Source organism: Gigantopelta aegis, chromosome 1 (genome assembly GCF_016097555.1).
Source record: "Gigantopelta aegis isolate Gae_Host chromosome 1, Gae_host_genome, whole genome shotgun sequence".
In the NCBI taxonomy this organism is placed as follows: domain Eukaryota; kingdom Metazoa; phylum Mollusca; class Gastropoda; order Neomphalida; family Peltospiridae; genus Gigantopelta; species Gigantopelta aegis.
The window spans coordinates 5359149-5383170 of NC_054699.1; the positions used below are offsets into that span (position 1 = coordinate 5359149).

The window sequence follows — 24022 nt, forward strand, 5'->3', positions numbered from 1 at the left end:
ACATGTTATACTGAGGGGCTGGATGATCGAGATGTACACACACACACATGTAGGGTGATTTACATGTTATACTGAGGGGCTGGATGATCGAGATGTACACACACACATGTAGGGTGATTTACATGTTATACTGAGGGGCTGGATGATCGAGATGTACACACACACATGTAGGGTGATTTACATGTTATGCTGAGGGGCTGGATGATCGAGATGTACACACACACACATGTAGGGTGATTTACATGTTATACTGAGGGGCTGGATGATCGAGATGTACACACACACACATGTAGGGTGATTTACATGTTATACTGAGGGGCTGGATGATCGAAATGTACACACACACACATGTAGGGTGATTTACATGTTATACTGAGGGGCTGGATGATCGAGATGTACACACACACACATGTAGGGTGATTTACATGTTATACTGAGGGGCTGGATGATCGAGATGTACACACACAGACATGTAGGGTGATTTACATGTTATACTGAGGGGCTGGATGATCGAGATGTACACACACACATGTAGGGTGATTTACATGTTATGCTGAGGGGCTGGATGATCGAGATGTACACACACACACATGTAGGGTGATTTACATGTTATGCTGAGGGGCTGGATGATCGAGATGTACACACACACATGTAGGGTGATTTACATGTTATGCTGAGGGGCTGGATGATCGAGATGTACACACACACACATGTAGGGTGATTTACATGTTATACTGAGGGGCTGGATGATCGAGATGTACACACACACACATGTAGGGTGATTTATATGTTATACTGAGGGGCTGGATGATCGAGATGTACACACACACATGTAGGGTGATTTACATGTTATACTGAGGGGCTGGATGATCGAGATGTACACACACACATGTAGGGTGATTTACATGTTATGCTGAGGGGCTGGATGATCGAGATGTACACACACACACATGTAGGGTGATTTACATGTTATGCTGAGGGGCTGGATGATCGAGATGTACACACACACATGTAGGGTGATTTACATGTTATGCTGAGGGGCTGGATGATCGAGATGTACACACACACACATGTAGGGTGATTTACATGTTATACTGAGGGGCTGGATGATCGAGATGTACACACACACACATGTAGGGTGATTTACATGTTATACTGAGGGGCTGGATGATCGAGATGTACACACACACATGTAGGGTGATTTACATGTTATACTGAGGGGCTGGATGATCGAGATGTACACACACACATGTAGGGTGATTTACATGTTATACTGAGGGGCTGGATGATCGAAATGTACACACACACACATGTAGGGTGATTTACATGTTATACTGAGGGGCTGGATGATCGAGATGTACACACACACGTAGGGTGATTTACATGTTATACTGAGGGGCTGGATGATCGAGATGTACACACACACATGTAGGGTGATTTACATGTTATACTGAGGGGCTGGATGATCGAGATGTACACACACACATGTAGGGTGATTTACATGTTATACTGAGGGGCTGGATGATCGAGATGTACACACACACATGTAGGGTGATTTACATGTTATACTGAGGGGCTGGATGATCGAGATGTACACACACACATGTAGGATTGACTGCCATCAATAGTCTTGGGGTTGTTGTTTTGGGTGGGAGCAAGGGGGGAGACTTCCTGTCTCAATACATGATGGGGACGGGACATAGCCCAGTGGTACAGTGCTCGTTCGATGCACAATCTGTGTGGGATCGATCCCCGTTGGTGGGCCCATTGGGCTATTTCTCGTTCCAGCCAGTTCACCATGACTGGCATATCAAAAGCTGTCGTATGTACTACCTTGTCTGTGGGATGGTGCATCTAAAAGATACCTTGCTGCTAATCGAAAAGAGTCGCCCATGAAATGGCAACAGCGGGTTTCACCTCTCAATATCTGTGTGGTCCTCAACCATATGTCTGATGCCATATAACCATAAATAAAATGTGTTGAGTGTGTCGTTAAATAAAACATTTCTTTCTTTCTTTCAATAAGTGTAATATGTCTGCTACTTCAGTGGCTGTGGTACATGAACTGTCCTGTTGATTAAAAAGTGCATACTTAACAGGACCCAGAGACATATATAACCAATAACCAATGTACTCACTAGATACCTACATACATCCAATGTACTCACTAGACATACATACACTCAATGTACTCACTAGATACCTACATACACCCAATATAAACACTAGACATACATACACCCAATGTACTTACTAAATACCTACATACACCCAATATACTCACTAGACATACATACACCCAATGTACTCACTAGATACCTACATACACTCAATATACTCACTAGACATACATTCACCCAATGTACTCAATAGATATATACATATATCCAATGTACTCACTAGACATACATACACCCAATGTACTCACTAGATACCTACATACACCCAATATACTCACTAGACATACATACACCCAATGTACTCACTAGATACCTACACACACTCAATATACTCACTAGACATGCATACACCCAATGTACTCAATATATACCTACATACATCCATGTACTCACTATACATACATACATCCAATGTACTCAATAGATACATCCAATGTACTCACTAGATACCTACATACACCCAATGTATTCACGGGATATGTACATACACCCAATGTACTCACTAGATACATACATACATCCAATGTACTGACTAGATACCTACATACACCCAATATACTCACTAGACATACATACACCCAATGTACTCACTATATACATACATACACCCAATATACTCACTATATACCTACATACACCCAATATACTCACTAGACATACATACACCCAATGTACTCACTAGATACCTACATACACCCAATATATTCACTAGACATACATACACCCAATGTACTCACTGGATACCTACATATAGTCAATATACTCACTAGACATACATACACCCAATGTACTCACTATATACCTACATACACCCAATATACTCACTAGACATACACCAATGTACTCAACATATACATACATACACCCAATGTACTCACTAGATACCTACATACACCAAATATACTCACTAGACATACACCCAATGTACTCAACATATACATACATACACCCAATGTACTCACTAGATACCTACATACACCCAATGTACTCACTAGATTCACCCGCACTGTTCTCAGAGGTAACTCCTCCACGTAAGCTGTCGGGTTCCGTGTAATCAAAACTTTCTTTGCTCGTCAGCCATGCCCATTCACTTATTCTCCGACTCTCGGCTATAATCCCATTCCGTTTGTGCAGGGTATCAGGATCAAACCCCTTCGCCCCTTCTTCCTTGTCAGGACTATTTGTCGTTGATGTCTGGGTATCGTCTGTAGTCGAGTATGCAGAACTAGTCCAGCCAGAGGTTCCAGTACAACTTGTGTCACTGGATTCCAAACTGGACCTCCGATCGAGGTAGGAGCTCTTTTGCTTAAAGCTTTCAACAAAATTTGCAATTTCCTCCTCAATTTCGTGAGGACCAGGGATTCTGCACTCTGGTTCAGGACTGGTGGAAATGGAAGACATCTTCAATTTTTAAATCCAGTGAATTGCAAATGAATAATGAATAATAGGATATCTTTATTAAAATCTCTGTAGTACCAATTCAGATATATTTGCTTTGTCCAAAAGACCAGAAACTAATATTATTTCTTTTTTTTCACAACTGAAACACAACAAATTCCACTTTACACATGTTGAAAAGCATTGTCTTATGAAGAATTGTTTAGAAAATAGTATCACCAAAGTAATTTTAAATATTACTCCATTTTATGTAGTAACATATTTGCTTTGTCCACAATGGCAGTTATTAAATTTGTTTTCACATTAGGTAAACAACAAGTTTCATCTTTCACACATCTGTTTTGATCAAAATACTTGATATTATTTCATTTTTCATAATCGTTGAATGAAAACATTTTTCATTCCTACATATATGTGTCCCTCAAGAAAATGGTTGTTTAGAAAATATTATTGCAAAATTTCAAGACCTGCTCAGTTTGAACCAAGATAATTGTGGTTTAGAAAATATTATTGCAAAATTTCAAGACCTGTTCAGTTTGAGTTGCTGTCTCCAACAACAGGTTCCTGAGATTAAAGGCTACATGTTTTAAAGATTTTACTCTTTTCCACACTCCACAAACAGAAAGATATTATTATCCATAGTCCACTTTACAATCGGCGAACATGAAGCTCGATACACTAGCATCAGTATAGCAGAATAAAATATCACACTTCCTATTTGTGAAAAGAAACATGATTTTTGTTTATAGATTTTCTTACAAATTAGTCTCCAGTCCCCTGCATTTATTCTTCCTGTAACTTTTTATGATCATATAACATGCATACATGTTAAATATTTATAAACACGTTCCATCAACTCTGACATTCAATACACACAGATATATGCTTTGTTGATTGCACATCTATGCATGTACTTTTAGAAAACATCCACACTATTTTTGTAATGTTGCATATAAAACGAGGTCTTAAAAATCCAAATCTTCGTGTAAAAAGAGTATATTTTCTCATAAAAGCAAGACTTTGAAACCTGATAGTAAATGCGGTGGGACAAAGAAGATATTCTTATGAGACTGAGCAGCTTAATAAGTAATGAACCATATGAAAGAAAGCTGGGTTGTAGACTACTTCAAAAGGATGCTGAGCAATTCTCTCAATATTCCATTCACACTACCGTTATGTCTTCAGCAGCACAACTATATATCCGACACAAATTCAATTCCTTGTGCATCTGAATCCAATATCTTTCCAAACGAAAAATCAACTCGTCTCATGAAATTGGCTCACAGACTTGACTCCAAAACAGCAGGCGTTTGCTCTATATATTGCACATATTTCTCACAAACTCGATTCCTTTCGCTTCTGTATTGAACAGCGTTTCTGAAACATGATTAACGTAGTCCATAAAATTGAATTTCCCCCGAAAAAATCTATTGCCCTTTGTTGAATAAGAAGCCCTGCCTGAAAATTACATGCAGCTGAAGTTAGACAGAAGAGTTTTCCCTCACAGAATGGTAGAATGAAGATGCATGACACCCAGCATTGAATAAAAACATGAGTAACTGCAGTAGAACCGCTGTTCCCTCATCTTCGTGTGTATACGACTAAATGGTCATTGGTGTAGTATAAACGCATGGTCTTGGGACAGCTGGTAGAAAAGCAACAAGTTTTCAGTGAGCCAGTTAGAAACATGCCTCGGATCAATAGTAGGCCTTGACAACACATGAAAATGTCAGAAATATACTTCAATCTCCTACGGAATGCAGGCTACGCATGCAGGCAGCCACTGGATGGATGGATGCGGCATTCAGCAGCAGTGCAATTCTGTCAATATGGCAATAGGAGTCCGTCAATAGAGTAGTACAAGTTGGTAATCAGTCGATGTAGACCGGTGACACCACAACACGCTCAGTCTATTAATGACTGACAATCAAGTAATAACGAACGCCACGTGATGGTTTTGTTTCTGTGTCAGAACAGCTCCGAGATGAATTGATCATGCAATATACCATGACCTTTTGCACATGAGTTTAATGGAAATATAATTAAGTTCATGTTTTTCAACAAAGACATATCACAAGTGAATTTCTTTATATATATATGTATATATATACATATATTTTTTATTATTATTACCTTCTGTTTTAAAGAGTTCTGGAAACCAAGAAGTCTGACTAAGAACGCTAGACACAAACTTGCTGAAACAGGTTAGATTAAGCTGTGTGTGTGTGTGTGTGTGTGTGTGTGTAGATGAAAGTTGAAACCTCCAACAACACAGGACAACAGAAATCAATTATTGTGCATAAATCGGGCTGACTTTTCTCCGGGTCATTTTCAACAACTATGTGCTGTAAACGCTGTCTTCATTAACAATTCAACAATCCAAAGAAAGAAAGAAATGTTTTATTTAACAATGCACTCAACACATTTTTATTTATGGTTATATATGGTGCCAGACATATGGTTAAGCACCACACAGATATTGAGAGAGGAAACCCACTGTCGCCACTTCATGGGCTACTCTTTTCGATTAACAGCAAGGGATCTTTTATATGCACCATCCCACAGACAGGGTAGTATATACCACAGCCTTTGATATACCAGTCGTGGTGCACTGGCTGGAACGAGAAATAGCCCAATGGGCCTACCGACAGGGATCGATCCCAGACAGACCGCACATCGAGCGAGCGCTTTACCACTGGGCTACGTCCCGCCCTTTCAACAATCCAAGGCAAACATATACATTATTGTATTTCATGTTTTCTCTATCGGGTGTTGCAGTTAATATCTGTAATATGTGTGGGGTTTATTACATTTTGTTTTTCAACACAATAAACAGATCCAAATGGTTGTTTTTTATTATTATTTATACTGAGATGGTGTAGTATGTAATTAATTTTTAAAGACTTTTTTTTTTTTTTAGTTTGACAGTTACTGATTATCAGTTTAATAAAGATGTAATATTCAGTTTATTAAACAAAACAAATATAATATTTATCACACTTGTCATTTCCATTTCATATTTAACTTTCTATACCTACATTCCCAAAGGTACATTGCAATTACATGCTTGAATAATCTACTGTGTTTCAATATACTTATTTCCAGGCCTATTATTCACTTATATATACACCATGATCTGCCATATTTCTAAAAAATAAATAATGATTCACTATATTTTTTAACTGTGATTTATTATATTTCTGAAATGCTGTGATTCACAAAATTCTTTAAAATCTTCTGTTGCATGCTAAATTCCCGAAAATGCATTGGTGTGTAATATATTCCTTAAAGTATGCAGTGATCTTTCATATTCGTGAAAATTTAATATACCCTGATTTACAATATTCCTGGAAGTGTGCAGTGAACTGTGTTATTTCTGAAGATAAAACAACAGTTTAATTCACTTGCAGCCATCAAGAAAGCATAGACCCCCCAAAAAACAAGAGAGTAGAAAATGGGTTTCCATGACAACAGAAGTTTTCTGCACAGTGAAATTTCTGAAGTGTCATCTCTTCTGTATTCTGATTCTCCCGAGACGTGAGTGAATCTGCAGCTAACTGTCAGATACTCACCAGTGAGATTAACCCCTGTTTATACTGTTCTTTAACTCTACTTATTGAAAAAACAAATTAAGACATTATACACTTATGCTAGAATCAGAATGTCAACTGCCAGCAGAACGTTGGCCAACTCAGTGGTTGCGTTGAGTTATGAATGCGCTCAGACAAACAACTGGGTGTTGCGTTGAGTTGTATAATGCATGCTCAGACTAGCAACGAGGAAGAAAGGAAAGAAGGAAATGTTTTATTTAACGACGCACTCAACACATTTTATTTATGGTTATATGGCATCAGACATGTGGTTAAGGACCACACAGATATTGAGAGAGGAAACCCGCTGTCGCTACTTCATGGGCTACTCTTTTCAATTAGCAGCAAGGGATCTTTTATATACACCATCCCACAGACAGGGTGGTACATACATGTACCACGGCCTTTGATGAACCAGTTGTGGTGCGTTGGCTGGCGTGAGAAATAGCCCAATAGGCCCACTGACGGGGTTCAATTCTAGACTGACTGCGCATCAAGCGAACGCTTTACCACTGGGCTACATCGCCCCACCCCCGACTAGCAACAAATGTCAGGCCTGATTCATTTTTTGAATTGGATAAGATGGCCATCGTAGAAGTTGTATACGATGAAAATTAGAGTTGTAAGAGCACTCAGACTAGCAACTGGACAGTCATAGAAGTCGTGACAGCAGAAAGTTGGCCAACTTTGTGCTGACAGTTGGTAGTCCGATCCTAGCTTTACACATAATCAGTTTAAGGACCATTACACAAGTACAGATGTAGTTAATGGAAACATTTCTAGGTTTTTTTGTAAATGTTTCCCCCCCCCCCCATCCCCCCCCCATCATCCCATACAACAAATGAGTTTTCCTGTTGGAAATTAACCTATATTTTGACTCATGGAAGGTGGCGTCAAAATAACAAAAAAAAGAGAACCAAATCTATTAATCATGTCCAAACAACCGTTTGATGCCAGATCGCCATAAACATCAAAGAGATGCATTAATTAACCACCGTCGAGAATATATGAAGCCAAAAAAACCACCCTAAATTAACTCCGGTTCGATCCATAAACACAAGAAAAAGACATTATTTGCTGAAAGGACTCGATCACGTCACAACACTTGATGCAATTGTTGACGCCAGCTTCGCCGACGTACTGGATGGGCTGCCATTGTTCTTGGTAGAATGTAACAAGTGCAACCAACAGCACCAGGCATTCTCGTCCAGGAACCATCGACCAATTGGATTTAGTGGTCCATGCCAGGACGATTTAATTGTATAGATCTGTCTGTTTTATCTGTTCTATCTGTTCTAGATACATTGCATCTATTAAAGACAGAGTCAGTAGGTTTAAACAGCTGAACATGATAGTGTATAATAAGCTGTTACGTGGGTACATTAATTAACTCTTTTGCTGTTTAGAAGGAAGGAAATGTTTTATTTAACGACACACTCAACACATTTTATTTACAGTTATATGGCGTCAGACATATGGTTAAGAATAACACAGATATTGAGAGAGGAAACCCGCTGTCGCCACTTTATGGGCTATTCTTTTTGATTAACAGCAAGGGATCTTTTATATGCACCATCCCACAGACAGGATAGTACATACCACGGCCTTTGTTACACCAGTTGTGGAGCACTGGCTGGAACAAGAAATAGCCAAATGGGTCCACTGACAGGGATCGATCCTAGACTGGCCGCCCATCAAGTGAATGCTTTACCACTGGGCTACGTCCCACCCACTTTAGCTGTTTAGTGTTGGGTATATAGAACTCTTTTGCTGTGAGGTGCATTAACCTTTTCCTTAAGACAGTTAAAGTTTGTTTTGTTTAACAACACCACTAGAGCACATTGATTTATTAATCATTAGCTATTGGATGTCAAACATATGGTCATTTTAACACAGTCATAGAGAGGAAACCTGCTACAGTTTTCCATTAGTAACAAAGGATCATTTACACAGACAGGATGGCATATACCACAGCCTTTGATATTAGAGTCACGGGGCACTCGCTGGAACGGAAAATATCCCAATGGGATTCACCAACAGGAATCGATCCTAGACTGACCATGCATCAGGCATGCGCTTTACCACTGGGCTACGTCCTGCCCCTCCTTAAGGCAGTCAGTTGGTTCAAACAGCTGAACAAGATCATGCACAATGATCATCTGTTATATGGTGTCAGACATATGGTTAAGAATCACTCAGATATTGAGGGAGGAAACCCGCTGTTGCCACTTCATGGGCTACTCTTTTCGATTAGCAGCATGGGATCTTTTATATGCACCATCCCATAGACAGGAAGGCACATACCACAGCTTTTGATGTACCAGTCGTGGTCAGCCGTGGTGCACTGGCTGGAGCGAGAAATAGCCTAATGGGCCCACTGATGGGGATCGATCACAAAACGACCATGCATCAAGTGAGTGCTTTACTACTGGGCTACATCTCTCCCCCCCCCCCCCACCCAACAAGAGGGAAAGTGCACTATTATTTGTGCCATGGATGGTGTATGACCACTGAGACCAACAAGGCCATGCAATACAGCAGTGAAAAGGTTGACAGGCAAGCGACAAAAATGAGGGGGTTGTTGATTTTTGTGTATCCATGCTAGCTAAGCACTGAGGTTGAACAGAGACAGATCCAGATATCTGGGGGTGGGGGTGGGGGGTGGGGGGTGGGGGCAGACCAGTGGACCCATTTCCCACTAAAAATATTCAAGTGCCCCTTTATTTCCTTCTTGTTTCCCCATTGGGATTCCCTTTTGACAAATTGGTCCATGTACCCTTTTCCCCGTTAGTCTCACCCTTGAATCTGCCCCATGATAAAGACCAATACAGAAGTCAATGGGTTGATAGGCAAGAGAGCATATAGCTTGCTCAATTTTTTGTGTGTACTGTGAATGGAATATGAGTACCATGGCCAAGAAAGACCAATAAAGCAGTGAAGGTGTTAACAGGCAAGAAAGAAAGAGAGAGAGAGAGAGAGAGAGAGAGAGAGAGAGAGAGAGAGAGAGAGAGAGAGAGAGAGAGAGAGAGAGAGAGAGAGAGAATGTGCTCTATTTTGTGTGTGTTTTTGTACTGTTTATGATGTACAAGTGCAGGGCCGATAAAGACTTGGTCAATACATGTAACTTGTTGGACGTAATCAGCCAGTATATTGATCCATGCTACTACACACGTTATGCCTTAATGTACTGTGGCGCCAGGCGTTCTACACAATCTGCCTGCTGGGCACAATGACACTGATCCGACGATTATAAAACTGTTTAGAAATGCAGCCCCATCTTTTCATCTTTTTTCTCTCTCAGTATTTCATACATAACAGGATGTGCTGTTATGTTACAGGGATATAGCATAAAAGAGAAATGTACACATAAACACATATTATGTTATGCTATACATTTATTCATTATCCACTTAAATCCACTACACAACCACATATTCTTCTATCATTCCATTCATTGTTCCATTCATCATTTCATCCATCCATTGTTCCATCTATCACTACATTTTTCATTCCATCCATCCATTGTTCCATCCATCCATTGTTCCATCCATCCACTGTTCCATCCATCCACTGTTCCATCCATCCACTGTTCCATCCATCCATTATTCCATCTATCCACCCATTGTTCCATCCATCCACCCATTGTTCCATCCATCCATCCATTATTTTCCCATTTATCCATCCATCTATTGTTTGCTATTTTCATTAATCTATCTCTCCCTCTATCCACCAACCCAAACCATCCATCCATGTATCTATGCATCATTATTTCCAATGATTCTCCAACCTTCAACAATTCGTCTGTCCATCCAACCATCTGTCCATCCAACCATCCATCCATCCAGCAATCCGTCCATCCCTCCATCCATCCCTCCATCCATCCAGCAATCCATCCGTCTGTCCATCCGTCCGTCCATCCATCCATCCAGTGAAACAAACCCTGGTGTAATGGTCTTACACCTTCTTACTGAGCTATTAAACTCTTTCTGAGTTGTACAGGACAGCATGTATCATGGATTTTGAAATAAACCAGTTATGAGGTTCTGTTTGGAATGGGATATATTCCAACATGTCCAGCTATGACTTATCACATCTCACATAAAGTCTGTTTTGTTTAACGACACCGCTAGAGCACATTGATTTATTAATTATCAGCTATTGGATGTCAAACATATGGTCATTTTTTATTTAGTAAGGGATTTTTTATATGCACCATCCCACAGACAAGATAGCACATACCACAGCCTTTGAGATACCAGTTGTGGTACACTGGCTGGAACAAGAAATAACTCAGATAAGGCCTCTACCACTGAGCTATATCTCATCCAGTAATTAACAATTACCCAACCATTTGTCAGGTTGAATGATAAAAACTAAAAATTAAGTATTATTTGCTTTTGTTTAATGGAACCATTAGTGCATATTGATTTATTAATCATCAGCTATTGCTACACGTTTTCATTAGCAGCTTTTATATGCATGTTCCAACAGACAGGACAGCACATACCACAGCCTTTAATATACCAGTCATGGAGCACTGGTTGCAAAGAAAAGAAGGAAAACAGAATGGGTCCACCAAAGGGGTTTGATCCTTTGACCCAAATATCTCTGGCGAGCTCTCTACCTAGATACTGAGATAAATCTTGCCCCACGATCAGTATTAAAGCAAATATCTCTGGCGAGCTCTCTACCTAGATACTGAGATAAATCTTGCCCCTCGATCAGTATTAAAGCAAATATCTCTGGCGAGCTCTCTACCTAGATACTGAGATAAATCTTGCCCCTCGATCAGTATTAAAGCAAATATCTCTGGCGAGCTCTCTACCTAGATACTGAGATAAATCTTGCCCCTCGATCAGTATTAAAGCAAATATCTCTGGCGAGCTCTCTACCTAGATACTGAGATAAATCTTGCCCCTCGATCAGTATTAAAGCAAATATCTCTGGCGAGCTCTCTACCTAGATACTGAGATAAATCTTGCCCCTCGATCAGTATTAAAGCAAATATCTCTGGCGAGCTCTCTACCTAGATACTGAGATAAATCTTGCCCCTCGATCAGTATTAAAGCAAATATCTCTGGCGAGCTCTCTACCTAGATACTGAGATAAATCTTGCCCCACGATCAGTATTAAAGCAAATATCTCTGGCGAGCTCTCTACCTAGATACTGAGATAAATCTTACCCCTCTATCAGTATTAAAGCAAATATCTCTGGCGAGCTCTCTACCTAGATACTGAGATAAATCTTGCCCCTCTATCAGTATTAAAGCAAATATCTCTGGCGAGCTCTCTACCTAGATACTGAGATAAATCTTGCCCCTCGATCAGTATTAAAGCAAATATCTCTGGCGAGCTCTCTACCTAGATACTGAGATAAATCTTGCCCCTCGATCAGTATTAAAGCAAATATCTCTGGCGAGCTCTCTACCTAGATACTGAGATAAATCTTGCCCCTCGATCAGTATTAAAGCAAATATCTCTGGCGAGCTCTCTACCTAGATACTGAGATAAATCTTACCCCTCGATCAGTATTAAAGCAAATATCTCTGGCGAGCTCTCTACCTAGATACTGAGATAAATCTTGCCCCTCGATCAGTATTAAAGCAAATATCTCTGGCGAGCTCTCTACCTAGATACTGAGATAAATCTTGCCCCTCGATCAGTATTAAAGCAAATATCTCTGGCGAGCTCTCTACCTAGATACTGAGATAAATCTTGCCCCACGATCAGTATTAAAGCAAATATCTCTGGCGAGCTCTCTACCTAGATACTGAGATAAATCTTGCCCCTCGATCAGTATTAAAGCAAATATCTCTGGCGAGCTCTCTACCTAGATACTGAGATAAATCTTGCCCCTCGATCAGTATTAAAGCAAATATCTCTGGCGAGCTCTCTACCTAGATACTGAGATAAATCTTGGCCCTCGATCAGTATTAAAGCAAATATCTCTGGCGAGCTCTCTACCTAGATACTGAGATAAATCTTGCCCCACGATCAGTATTAAAGCAAATATCTCTGGCGAGCTCTCTACCTAGATACTGAGATAAATCTTGCCCCTCGATCAGTATTAAAGCAAATATCTCTGGCGAGCTCTCTACCTAGATACTGAGATAAATCTTGCCCCTCGATCAGTATTAAAGCAAATATCTCTGGCGAGCTCTCTACCTAGATACTGAGATAAATCTTGCCCCTCGATCAGTATTAAAGCAAATATCTCTGGCGAGCTCTCTACCTAGATACTGAGATAAATCTTGCCCCTCGATCAGTATTAAAGCAAATATCTCTGGCGAGCTCTCTACCTAGATACTGAGATAAATCTTGCCCCTCGATCAGTATTAAAGCAAATATCTCTGGCGAGCTCTCTACCTAGATACTGAGATAAATCTTGCCCCACGATCAGTATTAAAGCAAATATCTCTGGCGAGCTCTCTACCTAGATACTGAGATAAATCTTGCCCCTCGATCAGTATTAAAGCAAATATCTCTGGCGAGCTCTCTACCTAGATACTGAGATAAATCTTGCCCCTCGATCAGTATTAAAGCAAAAAACTTTTGTTTTGTTTAATGACACCACTAGAGCACATTGATTTATTAATTTTCGGCTATTGGATGTCAAACATTTGGTAATTCTGAAATATAGTCTTAGAGAAGTTTGTTTTGTTTAACGACACCACTAGATCACATTGATTTATTAATGATCGGCTATTGGATGTCAAACATTTTGGTAATTTTCACATTATAGACTTAGAGAGGAAACCCACTACATTTTTCCATTAGTAGCAAGGGATCTTTTATATACACCATCCCATAGACAGGATAGCACATACCACAGCTTTTGATATACCAGTTGTGCACTGGCTAAAATGAGAAATAGCCCAATGAGCCCACCTGACCTGACCTGAACTGAACTGAACTTTATTTACTCTCAGGCCATAAACCACAGCATACGAGGTACATAATACATTTATACATATATTTATACCAATGGGGATCGATCCCAAACCAACCTCGCATCAAGCGAGCACTTTACCACTGAGCTAATTCAGACCTGCCCTAATTATTAAGTCCCGCCCTAATTATTAAGTCCCGCCCTAATTATTAAAGACAATGCCTCAGCAGTACAGGACAAAGGATGCATAAACATTGAGTTCAGTCACCTGCTTGATTAAAAAAGAAATCAGACGTCCTCACATGCAGTGTGTATCAATATTTTACTAGAACATACACCGTGGTGCACTCAGTAACTGGGACTCTCCTTGTAATGTAATCAAGACAAAACACGATGAAACATATATCACCTCTACACTAGAATGGGACATGGATGTTCTTTCAGATACAAACTGATTAGATAGGAAATATATACATTAATATATTATACAGGTATAATAGAAGTCATGTAAAATAAAAAATATATTACACAAGTACAAATGGTTAACATGTTGTAAATATATTATACTGGTATAATAGAAGCCATGTGTAATATGAATTATATATTACAAATGTATATCATGTATAACATGTAGTAAATATATTATACTGGTATAACAGAAGCCATGTATAATAAATAAAAAAATATATATATATATAACCGAGGTACAAATATATAACACATTGTAAATATAAATGTATACCATGTATAACATGTAGTAATTACATTATACAGGTATAATAGAAGCCTAATGTAAGTAATAAGACATATATCACCAATGTAAAATATGTAGTAATTATATTCTACACCTATAACAGAAGCCATGGTGGGGGGTTTTAAAATGTGTAACATTGCTACAAATGTTTAACATGTAGAAGACATATGTAATAAAATTACAGTCATACATTGCTATCTCGAGACCAGGGTATCTTGAAATTGTTTATCAACAACTACATGTCCCCTACAGTGTGCAACAAATGTTTGTATATCCATCTTCAAGGGCCATAACTCTGTTATACATGGGCCAATGCACATGAAAGGCAAAATGATCTGTAAGTCTATGTGATAAAGCTACCAAGGATCACCCTGTCAATTGCCAAATTAGCCAATTGCTATTTTTTTAATAAAAAGTAGCTAGTCTTTGGCTAATAAAAGATCTGTTAAATGGATGGATGGACAGACAGACAGACAAATGGTAACAAAACTAATTGGGAATTAACGTGATAATAATGTTTTGTAATTCAGACTTTATTATTTTTAATAATAAACAAATGAGCAACTAGCTATCTATTAACAAAACTCAAAGCAAAAATAAAATATTAGAAAAAAATGAAATTCACAATTACAACAAAAAAGTCTCCTAAATCAGCCAGCACCCAATAAGTACGTTTATGATAACAATTACAGCCACACCCAAACTCACTAGATGTGTTTACTTTGACAACTACGGCAACAATGATACACTAAAACTATGATAAAACAGATGAACAACTCTGGGTTATGTATTCATAAAGCACAAAATAAAAATAAATGTCACACAAAAAAAGCTACCCAAAATACCAAAACAATTCACTACATTTGCCATTTACTAAACTAAATGTGTGAGGGATGACTGATAAGTTCTCGGCCTGACTAGCAAGGGACAATGTGTGTGTGACATGATTATGCAAGACTGATTACAACCACCTGGTGCATAGCCATTAAAGTAGACATCAGTGGTCAACAAAGTTTGCTTTGTTTAACAACACCACTAGAACACATTGATTTATTAATCATTGGCTATTGTATGTCAAACATTTGGTAATTCAGACATATAGTCTTAGAGAGAAAACCCATTACATTTTTTTCATTAGTAGCAAGCGATCTTTTGTGTACCATCCCCAGGACTCGAAACTTGCCAAAAAATATGGTGGCCCAAAAAATAATAATCGATGTTAGCAAATTAACGTAAGCCTACCACAAATCAAGAGCAAGATTTTAATGTAAAATAAATATTTGCAATACAAATATTAATAGTGGCTCATATGTTATAGCTCTAAAGAAGATCGACCAAATAATATTACATGTGTGACTAACACCTTTATTATTTAACATTTAAGTCGCCCAAACAGGACATTGGTTGCATTTGGCAACCTGGTCACAGGCCATTTCGAGCCCTGCATCCCACAGACAGGATAGCACATACCACGGCCTTTGATATACCAGTCTTGGTGCATGGTCAAGAAATAATCCAAGGGGCCCACAGACTAGCATCAATCCTGGACTGAACGCGCATCAACCAAGCGCTTTACCCTCAATAGGTACATGTCAATCCCCATCAGTGGGCCCATTGGGCTATTTCTTGCTCCAACCATTGCACCATGACTGGTATATCAAAGGCTGTGGTATGTACTACCCTGTCTGTGGGATGGTGCATATAAAAGATCCCTTGCTGCTGATCAAAAAGAGTAGCCCATGAAGTGGCGACAGTGGGTTTCCTCTCTCAATATCTGTGTGGTCATTAACCATATGTTTGATGCCATATAACCGTAAACAAAATGTGTTGAGTGCGTTGTTAAATAAAACATTTCTTTTTTTTCCAAGTTAGGCCAAGAACGTTTCAGTCACCCATATAACTATATAATTAAAAAGCACCAAATAAGTATGACTGTGATGACTACAGCTACGGCCACACCCACTAATGTGTTCACTGAATCAACAACAGCTAGATACAACAACAGCATGAACCATCCACCTGTGGACGTACCTTGTGACGAGGCCTGTACCTGCCCACCCAGCGGGTAAGACATCGCTGTCCTCACCTGCGCAACACCAACAGAAAAACTTGTTGTTACATCATCATAACATGCAAACATCAACAGAGAAACTCGTTATTACATCATCATAACATGCAAACATCAACAGAGAAACTCGTTATTACAGTAAACTACTCTTATAACGAACAGGAAGGGACCATGATAGTTAGTTCGTTATAGCAGTAGTTCATTGTATACATCTGCATAAGTTGGTTCATTAATGTACAGGGAGATAAAACAGGACTTTACGATCAGTTCATTTTAAGCAGTAGTTTGTTCTAAGCATGTTATATAATACACATTAAAAAAGAGTAAATGGAGGATCATATTTCTTGTAATAGAAGACACTGGACAAAACATTCTCAGCATATACAGTAAAGTGCTTTTATAATGAACTGGAAGGGACCATGATAGTTCATTATAGCAGTAGTTTGTTGTACACATTTGCATAAGTTGGTTTATTAATGTATAGGGAGATAAAACAGGACGATCAGTTCATTCTATGCAGTAGTTCATTCTAAGCATGTTCGTCGTTTTAAGTGTACTTTACTGTACATCATCATATGCAATATCTGTACACTAACTACAGAGCAATTATCTCAGCACATTTTAAAAATACAGCTATTTGTTGTCTAGCATATGCTTATTGTAAAACCTAGGTTGCTCTTGACAGAATATCATACCATATTTAACAGCAACCTACACCATTCACTGAGCTAGTTGTCAAGCTTGTCCACCTACGTTGTGATCCTAAATATCTGTAGATATGATTTTAGGTGGCAAACCTTTTACAGCATACAGGGTTAATTTTTCGAAGAAAAAAACCCTGGGTTTTCCATGCCCCCTGGGTAGCAAGAAATCTTTTATCAGCATATTTTTCCACATTTTCATTTCAACTTATTTTCATGCTTATATCCAATTAATGTTCATGAATGCTTAGTGGTTAGTTGTTAGTGATTAGCGAGAGAGAAGTTGGTGTAGTGGCCTTACACTTACCCGCTGAGTTGTTAAAACTCTCTGGTGGGAGCCGGTATAGGGTTGCGAACCCTGTACCTACCAGCCTTATGTTAGTGTTTAGTGAGAGAGAAGAGAGTATAGTGGCCTTACATTTATACACTGAGTCGTTAAAACTCTCTGGTAGGAGGCGGTAGGGGGTGAACCCTGTACCTAGGGGGTGAACCCAGCACCTACCAGTCTTATGCCAAATGGCTTAACCATGATACACTGAAGATGATAGCATTCAATTTACCATGACATCATTGGCATACCTGTCATGAGGCAAACTTTACTGTCCAATCAAATGCATTCTTACAAATGGATGAATTAGAGTAATTTTAACATTTATTAAAGCCTCTCCCTGCCTCCCTCTCTCAGCAAACAATATATAATTTGAATTTTTTTTTTATCAACTACAAATATACTATAAAGACTGAGCCTATGTTTAGCAAAACATTTTAATAGAATTAGGTTATCTTCTTTAAGACCCAGCTGTTCAAAATGAGAAAAAAAGAAAAAACTCAAAGCCTATGTTTAAATGTTTGTGTTTCCCTATTCATTACTTTGAGTACTTTGTACTTTTACATAACAGCAAATTTTTAAGACTTTAAAAGATAATTCTACATCAAAAAACATTTTGGTACCTGTATGCAGGTACACTTACCAGGTGTAATTCTTTCATGTCTGACTTATTCCTGTCATTTTAATGTCTGCGCAGGACAAAAACAGGTGGGTTTTTTAATGACCCCTCTAGAGCACATTGATTTATTAATCATCTGCTGTTGGATGTCAAACATTTGGTAATTTTGACATATAGTCTTAGAGAGGAAACCCGCTACATTTCTCCATTCGTAGCAAGGGATTTTTTATATGCACCATCCCATAGACAGGATACCACATACAACAGCCTTTGATGTACCAATTGTGAGAAATAGCCCAGTGGGCCCACTGATGGTGAACGATCCCAAATCGACCGCACATAAAGTGAATGCTTTACCACTGGGCTCTGTCCCACCCCATGCAGGATGAAAACAGAGTTTCCATTATATGACTGTAATAGTACTAGAGGTGGGATTTAGCGCAGTTGGTTGAGTGCTCGCTTGAGGTACTTGTGTACCATGGATCGAACCACCTCAGCTGATTGGGGTTTTTTCTCGTTCCAACCAGTGCTGCATCACAACTGACAAAGGCTGCAGTGGTATGTGCTATCCTGTCTGTGGGAAAGTGCATATAAAAGATCCCTTGCTGTATTAGGAAAAATGTAGGTTTCCTCTGATGACTACATGTCACAATGACCAAATGTTTGACATCCAATAGCTGTGATTAATTAATCAACGTGCTCTAGTGATATCATTAAACAAAAAAAACTTTTACTTTGTAATTATAGCACTGTGTTACTTTATACCCCATTAACCTCTCTGTGCAAGTTTCATCATTCAAATCAATATTAGTTTATACCACATTGACCTTTGTGTGCACAATTTTATCATTCGAGTCAATATTAGTTTATACAATAATAAAGGTGAGTTTGACATATCAGTTTAATTTTTATTCATGTATAGGGAAACAAAACCCTGCCATTAAACAGTCATTTCTGTCTGGATCAGACTTATACAGTCAGCGATATAAATATCAGCAGTCAGAGGTGCATGGTCAAGGTCAAGGTCAAAGGGTTTTACGTGCACGTTCAGAGCAAGCTGTTGTAGCGCACGCCTGTCGTGGGCACAGTTGCCGGCCTTGGCCGGCCTCTCTGTCCAAGACAGGAAAGGTGGGGGGGGGAGGAGAAGGGACCGTCTGCACTGGCAGGTGCAAGGGAGCACCAGCAGTCCGATTGAATCGGTAGCAGGCGGATGGGTTTTGGGTGCTATGGAATTTTGAGTGGAGCGTTTATCAAAAGAGAAAAGGTGCGCAGTTTTGTTGAGTGATTAGGCGCAATTTTGAACGGTCGGTCGAATGGTAAAGTGAGCTAGTATAGAGGTGCATGGAAACCTACAAGCTATTAATAGTGGAATGGCCAAGGCAGTTAAAGTGCTTTATAATTAAGGTGAAATCACAAATATAGCTGAAAATAGTCGTAGTAAATAAGGAAATGTTAGAGAACATAAAAATTTAGCAAATTTAGCAACTCCATACAAGATGCTAATATTTCATGATGCTAAATTTAAAGAAACATTTGTGTAATTTTGTTGGTGATTAACTGAACACACAACAATGGTTACATACTATTGATGAAACCAAACGAATAGCAGCAAAAAAAAAAGAAATAGTACGGTCGCAAATAGTAGTCGATTTATTTATCTATGTAGGAAGGTTTGAACATTGATTCTTATATCAAAATATGTGCAGATTTCAGATCTGCAACTCTTACTTGTCTAAACCTGTACATTAATTTGCATACTTTTAATGGTACATCAAAGTAAATTTTTGTTCGATCTGCTGCTACCCCAAAACAATAGTCCATGGGACAGACACCAAATTTCAGTTATAAGGGAAATTAAACTTTAAAAATGTTTTTGTGATGCTTAATATTCAAATTTTCTATTTTGATTTGCTGGACTTTCATATTTGGTCAATTTGACGTACATTTTCATGATCAAATGAAGGTCGTTGTTTCTGAATATATATATACTACTCAAAAGAATTTAAGGGTCAAAAATTTATAACCAAATAAGTTTCAGAGTGTATTAGATTGATGATGTAAACTACACCAAAAATTTAATTTATTGTTCCATATTTACAAAAAAACACAAATAAACGTCACTGTATACAAGAAAGTCACATGACATGCTGTCAAAGTTGAAGGTTGTCAAACATGGATTTTACACATTAGAACATTCGTTTAATAGTGTGTGAATACACTCGACACATCGTTGCCTCATGCTGTTGATCAGACGTCTGAAGAACTCTTGGGGAATGGCCTGCCACTCTGCCATAAGAAGTTGACCCAGATCATGAAGGTTGGTCGGAGGGGCATGGTTATCCCGAACTCTCCTGCCTAATTCGTCCCAGGCGTTCTCTATTGGGGCCAAGTCAGGCGAATATGCTGGCCAATCCATCCTGGCGATACCTTGTTGTCTGAGAAAGTCCGTTACCACCCTGGCGCGGTGGGGTCTGGCATTGTCATCCTGCAGAACTGCGCCGCTGCCAATCTGCTGAAGGCCTGGGAGAACCAACGGCCGGATAATCTCATTCAGATAGCGGATTCCAATCAGATTGCCATCCACTAAATAGAGGGGGGTCCTGTGGTGGATAGAGATGCCGCCCCCCACACCATGACGCTGCCACCACTGAACCGGTGACGTTGTCTAACGTTAACGTCAGCAAAGCGCTCCCCAGGACGTCTGTAGACACGAACCCGACCGTCGTTGAACTGGAGACTAAACCTGGACTCATCAGTGAACATCACTCGACCCCAATGAACATGTTGCCACCGCAGATGAAGTGTGCACCAGTGACGTCTGGCCGTTCTGTGACGTGGTAGGAGTGGTGGTCGAACAGCCTGGCGACGGCAGCGTAGATTATTGGCTCTCAGACGATTACGTATGGTTTGATCAGACACTCGAGTTCCAGTCGCAGTCCGCAGATTGTCACGTAATCGGCGTGCAGTGGTTGTGCGTTGACGTAGAGCCATATCGGTGATGTAGCGGTCCTCTCTATTTGTAGTGCTTCGGGGTCTTCCCGAACGTGGACGATTTCGAACATAATTCGTTGCTTGGTACCGTTGCCACAGTCGGCCAACGACACCCTGACTGACACCAAGTCTCAGAGCAACATTTCTTTGCGTATTGCCATCCTGAAGCCAAGCAATAGCCCTTCCTCGATCTTCGATAGTCAGTTGACGTTGTACCATTGTCGAATTTGGAGCGTGCACCGTACACGAATGCAAGCTCCAATTATACGGAAATTCAGCATTGGGAACATGGAATACACATGCAAAGCGTGCAAATGAAGCGCTTTGTGAAAAAGCAAGTTATGGGCACTTAGCAGACCTTTCGCTTTCGCCCTAATTTACGTGCAAATGTAAACATGTTTTCGCCATTAGAACTAGTCGACAGTGTCAATGACAGTGGATTTTAATTCATTTATGGGTTGCTTAGACCCACTTTCGTCAAAATGGAACAATACCATGCGTGACATTATGGTCTAGCTAATATAATTGACATTCAGAAAATAATGTCGAAAATATCGTCTGACCCTTAAATTCTTTTAAGTAGTATAATATGCTGTAAATGACACAAATCATTGGTTTTTTATAATTGAATATTCTTTCCAATATTATTGATCAATAATATTCATATTATTACTTTGGTTTATAGATATATTCATTACACATCTAGTACGGATGCTTCCTGATTGAAATTTCAGGGGCAGATCCATAATTTAACAAAAGGGGGAGGTGTTTAGGAAAGGTTATGTCCACATTTTGGGACATGGTTTGTTAGAAATGGGTACATGTACCAATGCTTACTGAGGTCTATACAGGGTATGGTTTATGGTGAGTGTAGGTACCCACACAAAGGTGATATTTAAAGGTTATTTTGGGGGTAATTTAAGATCATTTTGGTGTTAATTTAAGGTCATTTAGGGACAAATTAGGGAAAATATTTTTTTTTACATATTTCACAACTTTTAAGGTATGGCTTTTTACAAATATGCTACATAAGGTTCACTCTTCATAGATATGAGTTTGTTTTGTTTAACGACACCACTGGAGCATATTGATTAATTAATCATCGGCTACTGGATGTCAAACATTTGGTAATTCTGACTCGTAGTCATCAGAGGAAACCTGCTACATTTTTCTTAATGCAGCAAGGAGAATTTATATGCACTTTCCCACAGACAGAAAAGCTCATACCACAGCCTGTCCAGTTGTGGTGCATTGGTTGGAACGAGAAAAAACCCAATCAGCTGAATGGATCCACCGAGGTGGTTCGACCCTGCAACGTAAGCACCTCAAGTGAGCACTCAACCAACTGAGCTAAATCCTGCCCTCATAGATATGATTACATTAGATCATTAAAGTCTACTATGGGGAATCTTGATAGTAAAATAAATTTATCTTGAAACAATGTGTCTGAAACATGTCTTTTAAAAAATTAATGTTAGCACTTTAAACCCTTCAAAACTGGACCCTCTTTAAACCCTCGAAACTGCCCCCTCTTTAAACCCCTCACAACCAGACCCTCTTTAAACCACTCAAAACTGCACCCTCTTTAAACCCCTCAAAACTGCACCCTCTTTAACCCCTCAAAACTGCATCCTCTTTTTAACCCCTCAAAACTGCATCCTCTTTAAACCCCTCAAAACTGGACCCTCTTTAAATCACTCAAAACCGCACCCTCTTTAAACCACTCAAAACTGGACCCTCTTGAAACCCCTCAAAACTGGACCCTCTTTAAACCCCTCAAAACTGCAACCTCTTTAAACCCTCAAAACTGCACCCTCTTTAAACCCTTCAAAACTGCACCCTCTTTAACCTCTCAAAACTGCACCCTCTTTAAACCCCTCAAAACTGCACCCTCTTTAAACCCCTGCACCCTCTTTAAACCCCTCAAAACTGCACCTCTTTAAACCCCTCAAAACTGCACCCTCTTTAACCTCTCAAAACTGCACCCTCTTTAAACCCCTCAAAACTGCACCCTCTTTAACCTCTCAAAACTGCACCCTCTTTAAACCCCTCAAAACTGCACCCTCTTTAAACCCCTCAAAACCAGACCTTCTTTAAACCCCTCAAAACTGCACCCTCTTTAAACCCCTCAAAACCAGACCCTCTTTAAACCCCTCAAAACTGCACCCTCTTTAAACCCCTCAAAACCAGACCCTCTTTAAACCCCTCAAAACTGCACCCTCTTTAAACCCCTCAAAACTGCACCCTCTTTAAACCCCTCAAAACCAGACCCTCTTTAAACCCCTCAAAACTGCACCCTCTTTAAACCCCTCAAAACTGCACCCTCTTTAACCTCTCAAAACTGGAACCTCTTTAAACCCTTGAAACTGCACCCTCTTTAAACCCCTCAAAACTGCACCCTCTTTAACCCCTCAAAACTGGAACCTCTTTAAACTCCTCGAAACCAGACCCTCTTTAAACCCCTCAAAATTGGAACCTCTTTAAACCCCTCGAAACTGGACCCT

At 39.4% G+C, this 24022-nt stretch overlaps 1 protein-coding gene across 4 annotated transcripts in view; it reads right to left on the reverse strand.

The window, feature by feature from the left end:
* LOC121369722 (guanine nucleotide exchange factor DBS-like) overlaps positions 1 to 24022 on the reverse strand; it is a 199628-nt gene that overhangs the window by 162013 nt on the left and 13593 nt on the right. For 3 of the 4 annotated variants that reach the window (XM_041494786.1, XM_041494779.1, XM_041494792.1), the window contains exon 1: positions 3173 to 4296. In XM_041494786.1, coding sequence (XP_041350720.1) covers positions 3173 to 3581 — 409 coding nt within the window. In that variant the 5' untranslated portion in view covers positions 3582 to 4296. Of the gene's footprint in view, positions 1 to 3172; positions 4297 to 16842; positions 16898 to 24022 lie in introns of those variants that run through there. The other variant, XM_041494800.1, reaches the window with a different exon arrangement.